Source organism: Corvus brachyrhynchos, unplaced genomic scaffold (genome assembly GCF_000691975.1).
Source record: "Corvus brachyrhynchos isolate BGI_N302 unplaced genomic scaffold, ASM69197v1 scaffold19, whole genome shotgun sequence".
NCBI lineage: Eukaryota > Metazoa > Chordata > Aves > Passeriformes > Corvidae > Corvus > Corvus brachyrhynchos.
In genome coordinates, this window is record NW_008246061.1 from 2,335,866 (window position 1) to 2,342,347 (window position 6,482).

Genomic DNA, 6,482 nt, shown 5'->3' on the forward strand with positions numbered 1-6,482 from the left:
GGTTCTCCCAAATGGAGCATTTAAAGCCTCCTGGAGCTTTGCTGCATCGATGAAGACATCAGGTCTTGCTGCCAGGGAAACTTCATGTGCCTTTGCTTTGTATTCCCTGCTCTGAACCTGTGAAAAATAACAACTGCTGAGGAATTCTTGAGGAGTTCCTGTGCACTACCCTCCTGTGGAGTGAGGTGTGTGGGTTTAGGAAGCTCCTAAATCCACAGCAATACGGTTGAACTGTTTTACTTGCCCTTGATTGTTCCTCTTAGGTTGTTTTTGACCAAGTTTTTTTGGCTGATTCAGTGATGCTGGCATGGGAAGGCAGTTTGGGGATGCAGGACTAGTCTGCTTGACTTGCTAATGGTCCAAACTCTCTCTCTGAACTCCTCTGGCAGGCTGCCACTCAGGTGTATCATTATCTATAATTAGCGGCTCTGTACGGGAGAATTTAATCACCTTGAACAGATAAGTGTTTTCAAGGAGATTAGAGAGGATCTTCAGGTGAGTATTAATTCATCGAAGATCGGTGTTGGCTCATGTGACCATGGATGCTTTGAGAGTGTTTTGTTCTCCCAGCAGCTCCTTGACCTTTCCAGGAGCTCTGGGATGTGTTGGCTCCTCTGTGGGATGGGCTGAAGCTGGGTACAGGTGAATTGGGGGCCTGGAGAGCCTTCAGCAGCGCTTTGTGTGGGCACGGGCTGTAATAATGAAAGCAGTGACAAATGGAGAGGGGAAAACCGTGTCGTGCTGTGTGTGGTGTGGTCATTGTTGGGAAGGGAAACGCTTCTCTATCAAGCAGCATTAACTTCCCTCCTAGAGCAGTGATGGGTGCCTGGGGCACTTTAGCTGTCTTGTCTGGGTCATCCTGCAGCTCATTTCCCTGGAGAAGCCCTGTTTCCCAGAGCAGCTCTTCACCAGCTCTGTTTATCCAGCAGTTAACTCTTGGTTGGCATCGTAAGGGCTTGAGCACAACCCAGAGAGGTTTTTCTTGTTTCTTGTGCTGAGACTCCACTGAAAGCTGAGGTGGGGAGTTCAGGAAGGAGCTTGAAAACCACTGCTGATGACAGAGATGTGGGGGGATTGAGGGAGCCCAGGGGAGACCTCTGGGAGCCTCTGATCCAAGTGTTCCCCCAGCACTGCCAAGGCCACCACTAATTCATGTCCGCAGTGCCACATCCATGTGGCTTTTAAATGCCTTCAGGGATGGCAGCTCCACCATTGCCCTGGGCAGTTGTGCCAGTGCCTGACCACCCTTTTCCATGATGAAATTTTCCCAGTAGCCAACCTGAACCTTCCCTGACACAACTTGAGGCCGTTCCCTCTCCTTCTATCCCTGGTTCCCTGGGAGCAGAGCTTGACCCTCTCTGGTTACACCCTTCTGTCAGAGAGCTGTGCAGAGCCAGAAGGTCCCTCCATGAAGAAATTTTCCCAGTAGCCAACCTGAACCTTCCCTGACACAACTTGAGGCCGTTCCCTCTCCTTCTATCCCTGGTTCCCTGGGAGGAGAGCTTGACCCTCTCTGGTTACACCCTCCTGTCAGAGAGCTGTGCAGAGCCAGAAGGTCCCTGTTGAGCCCCTCCAGCTCCCTCAGCTGCTTCTCATCGTACTTGTGCTCCAGCCCCTGAAATCTCCAAGGTGTGAGATTGCAGAGCCTCTCCAGGCCCCTCTTCCAGTGTTGGATTACCCTTGGAGGGGAAAACTTTTCCTTATGTTTAGCTTGTACATAATAGAATGAGGCAATACGCTCTCCTGGAATGATTTTTGTGACACCTTGTCCCTCTGCAGACGAGTCCTGAAGTGTTTGTTTGTCACTCTTTGGGTGCTGGAGCGCGCAGGTTTCCAGGGCAGCTCTGCAGCTCCTGGTGACTTTGAGCTACTTGTTTTTAAACAGTGATGAGTAATTGGTGTTCCCAGTCAGCTTGTTTTCCCACGGCACTCTCTGGATCCATATGGTGCTTTGCTGTTGCTCCTTGTTATTTGCCCATTCTGGAGGCAGCTCCTTGCTGTGCTTTGTCCCTGGGGACACGATGCTGGCACAGCTCCGTGGGGACACTGCACATCCACGTGACACTCGAGGGGTGCCGTGGGGCTGAGTGAGTGATGCTCTTTGGGCTGCTGGTTCCAGGCTGGATTGCTCTGCTCCCAGTTTAGTGCTGTGGAGGAGATCAGGCTCTCTTGACTCCAAACAGCAACTGCTGCTGACTCTGCAGGAGGGTGTGAGACAGGGATCTTGTCCTTAAGGATGTCTGCATCGTGGCTTGATTATTGGTGCTGGGTCAGGGGTTTTACAGCTGTTGCCTGGTTCTGTTTGCTGATTGCAAACTGCAACAAGAGCCACAAACCATCTTTCCGCTTTATTTCTATCCCTATCATCTTCATTTGGCTATATGTGGTTGATGTAATCCTTCACCCCATCCCTGCAAGTGTTCCAGGCCAGGTTGGACGGGGCTTGGAGCAGCCTGGTCTAGTGGAAGGTCTCCCTGTCCACGGCAGAAGGTGGAACCTTTAAGATCCCTTCCCACCCAAACCATTCCATGATTCTATACTGGCCAAATACTTCATCTGATGGAATTGTAGAAGGAATGACTGGTTTGTCTTGTGCAGAACTAAACTTTGATGGGGCAAAGCACTCTGGATCCATGTGGAAGCACAGCAGCCTGTGCTGCTGTCTCGAGGTTGGTCTCGTGGGGATCCCTCAGGTAGCTTGGCTCACACTGCAGTTTTCACTCTTGGAGCAGTTTGCAGAGTGTTTCTGGGCCCATCTGCCTGGGTCCTTACCTGAGTGAGGTGCCTGTCACCCCTTTCTGGTGACCCCTGGTGCAGCTTCTGTTGCTGGGGCACACACTGGTGTTCTGCTTTGCTGTCCTGGGCAAGGGCAGGGAGTCGTGTCCAGTCCTGTGTCTCTCCCACACGGTGCTGGAGCTGCCTCAGCTCTGCCTTTTTCAGCAGAGGTTGGTGTGGACTGGCTCCTGCTCCAGGACATCGACGGCTGTGCTCACTCCTGGAAGACCCTCACCAACTTGGTCCGTCTGCTGTCGTGTTCCAGGAGCAGGATGGCTGTCCTTTGCCTCCTGAGGTGACTGGCAGCTCCCCTGCCTGTCTTTTTCCGGGGAAATACGTATTCAGCTCCGACTTGGCTTGCTCCAATTACAGGTTTAAGTTGGTGCTTGTATATCCTGTCATCCTCTGTACCCACAGTGAGTCACCAGGGAAGAAGCTGATCCCTCTTGTCAGGAGTATTGTGAGGAACCTGCTGTGCTTTTCCATGCAGTATGTCTTGTATCCTGCCTCATTTTCCCCTGAAAAGGAGTTTGCAATCAGTGCAGTGTGCTCTGAACTCAGCTCTGAAGGATGATGACATTCATTATCTGTAGGTTGAGTTATGGTGCAGCAGGTCAGACTATTGAGCTTCTCTGTATTTCGTGCTAGTGTATCAATTGTTGTAGCTGGGTAACTCAGCCCGGTAACTTCAGGTACCTGAAATGTTATCAGTGATATCAGAGCCCTCTGCTCCCTGTAGGTCTGTTCAGCTGATGGCCAACAGCTCAGGTTGTCACCCTGCAATGTGAGTTGTCCTAGCCTGCTGTCAGGAGGGCAGGCAGCATCCTGGAGATTTATCCCTAAATAAGATAGTGCTTCCAAACCTGAACTAATTGGAGGTGTTAAATATCCCTTCAGGTCCTCATTATACCGTTCAATTATTGTAGCAGTTCCTACAGCACTGTGGCAGGGATCTTTCTACACTTTACATCAGCCTTTGTTTGGTTTCGATCAAAAAGCTTGTTTAATAATTAATGACATAATATTCCCCTGTCTGCCGGCTGCGGGCTGGGCAGGCAGAGCTGAAGCTGGAGGAAAACAGAGCTGGATATGTGTGTGGTGCTGGGGCAGTGGCTGCTGACTCACAGCCGTGTGTGCAGGGCCAGTGCTGAGCCTTGGGCTGCGAACGGATCAACGCTGGAATTAAACATGCAGATGGGAAGCGTGGGACTGCGTGCCAGTGGAGCTCTGTGATGAAAGCAGAACAAATGGGAACAGATCTCCTCTTTGGTCCTCTTCCAGGCACTTGGGATTTGCTTCCCCCTCTGCAAGCCAGGGCTCCTGGCAGGGCTGTTTTGTACCTGGCCTGTGCTGTCTGCAGGTGATGCTGCCCCTCGCTGTGAGACATCGCTGTGGGGTTGGAGCTGCTCACAGGTCACATCGTGACACGGGCGCTGATGGAGCTGTTGCTGTGTTAGCACTGTTGATTGTAGCCAAACCCTTTGTCACCTGTGTTTTCCCTGCCCTTCTTTTCACACCAAACTGTGTTAGTATGCACTTTCCTGGCTTTTTTTTATTTTTATCTAACTCTTCAAGGCTATTTCTGCTTTGAATCACGACCGGATACATGTATGTCCCTGCAGTGACTCAGGGGGAGGTGCTTCACTCCCTAAAAATAGTCTTAATTCTCCAAATCTTTCTGGATGAGAGCACTGTCTGGGCACGCGTGGCTGTTTAAAGCAGCTTCTGCAATGCATGTGGGGGTAAATATGGTGAAGTGGGAGTCAGTGCCTTTCTCTTTTCGTTCTTTAACACAAAGCAGTGATTCTTAATCTGTTATTAATAGCTAAAGCAGGTTTTTTCGAGGAACTTTATAAGAAACAGAGCAGGAATATGTTGTCCTTGGAGCCTGCTGGTTGTGTATTGCTGGTGTGAGCAAGATCCTCTCACTTCAGGCTGGCTGATTGGCACAGACACCCGAGCTCTGTGGCTGGGTGGGCTCTCAGAGGACAGTGACCTCTCCTTCCCGTGGTACAGCCTCAGATGTGACAGCAGAGGCTGGGGCTGGGGGGCCGGAGCTCCTTTGGGGAGTCACTTGGCCTCCTGGTGCTGGTGATGTGTTCAGGTCCATGGCTTTGTTCCCCCAGGGATGCTCCCAGAGACACGGGGCTGTGCGTGCTGTGTTCCAGCCGCGCCGTGTTGCTCTTCCCAGCTGACTTGGTGCTTTGTGCCTGTCACTCAGCCCAGCACAGAATTAGAGTATTTGTCACAGCAGCAAATATCCATGGCAACTAATTCCCCAGCTCTGGAAATCTTCACGATTTTTGAAGTTTCTCTTTTCCTGTGAAATGCACAGGGGTCGTTCCACAAACTTTTTTTTTCAGGTCTTCTGCAACTGTCAGGAGCGGTGGCTCTTCTTGGAAGCGTGTGAAAAATACACCGGTCCTGGTTCGGAAGATGGGGTGAGTTTGGGTGGATTTGGCTGGAGCATGGACATGGGTGACTGGGATGTGCTCATGGCAGTGGGACACAGACATGCCCCTCCTTTCCAGGGCTGTGCAGGAGTGGAGACCACAAGATTAAAGAAGCAGATTTTTGTCTTCAAGATGGGGAGATGCTGTGCAGCAGGTGGGGGCAGCAGCTGTACCCACAGCTTGTGAGGAGTCAATGAAGTTGTGTTAAGGTTGGAGCTCAGGAAAAGGTTCTTCCCCCAGAGGCTGCTGGGCACTGCCCAGGCTCCCCAGGGAATGGGCACGGCCCCGAGGCTGCCAGAGCTCCAGGAGCGTTTGGGCAGCGCTGCCAGGGATGCCCAGGCTGGGGTTGTTGGGGTGTCTGGGCAGGGCCGGGAGCTGGGCTGGATGGTTCCTGTGGGTCTCTTCCAGCTCAGGAGATTCTGTGATTCTGTGTTGTTTCAGCCTTTGGTTTGAAGCCCTTTTTGGAGGGCTCTGTCTGGGAGTGCTTGGGTGATGCTTGGTGTCAGGGATGTGTTCTCCAGCAGCCCCATCCTTTGTTCTTGGAAGACTGAGACCTTCCATCCTTGCTGTTTCCAAGCACGCACGTTCCTGTGACTGATGCTGGATGCTGTTTATCTGCTGTTTGTTATTCCCAAATTGCCACTGTGATGTTTCCCAGCAGGGCTTGTGGAGCAAAAGGCACTGCAGGTTTATAGTGTGTGGTCAGGTGGAACTATTCCATGGCTTTATTTTATCCCAGCAGAGTTTTCCGTTCCTTGTCAGCTGCGTCTCTGTGGTCTGTGCTGGGGAGAGGCTGCTATGGGCTCCCTGGCTTTGCATCTCTGCTGGGATGGAGTTTTTATAAGCAGGAGGAAGAGAGTGCTCAAACTAAAAGCCGTTTTGTGATGGTACAAAGGTGACAATCATCTTAAAACTGCATAATTTACATTTGGCACACATGGTGCGCTATCAGCTCCCACTTGGAATTGTACACAACATGCAGGACCCCCTTTGGAAACTGGGGTGGTGCTCCAGTTAGCTATATCCTCTCAGGAATTGGTTAGGAGCACATATAATTTGATTGGTTTTTGGTAGCTGTGATAAGATCACAGTTCATTAGTCACAGTATTTGCTGTGTAATGTGGTTATTAATGGGTGAGCACCCTCACAGCCGGGCTGTGGGTGATGCCAAGTGGAGCAGAGAGGTCACAGGTCTGGATTTCAGAGGGACCATGACAGGCTGGAGCAGCACAGTGATGGGCAGCCCGTGATGTT

The 6,482-nt window shown here is 51.4% G+C and overlaps 1 protein-coding gene and 1 long non-coding RNA gene across 2 annotated transcripts in view; one reads left to right on the top strand and one right to left on the bottom strand.

Moving 5' to 3' along the window:
- Window positions 1–4,816, bottom strand: part of LOC108449684 — a 22,345-nt gene extending 17,529 nt beyond the window's left edge. The window contains exon 1 of the long non-coding RNA XR_001865943.1: window positions 2,405–4,816. This is a non-coding gene — a long non-coding RNA (uncharacterized LOC108449684). The remainder of the gene's footprint in view (window positions 1–2,404) is intronic.
- OSBP2 (oxysterol binding protein 2) overlaps window positions 1–6,482 on the top strand; it is a 116,798-nt gene that overhangs the window by 2,556 nt on the left and 107,760 nt on the right. The window contains 1 exon segment of the mRNA XM_017746510.1: window positions 5,139–5,216. Within this exon segment, the coding sequence (XP_017601999.1) occupies window positions 5,212–5,216 (5 nt within the window). The 5' untranslated portion in view covers window positions 5,139–5,211.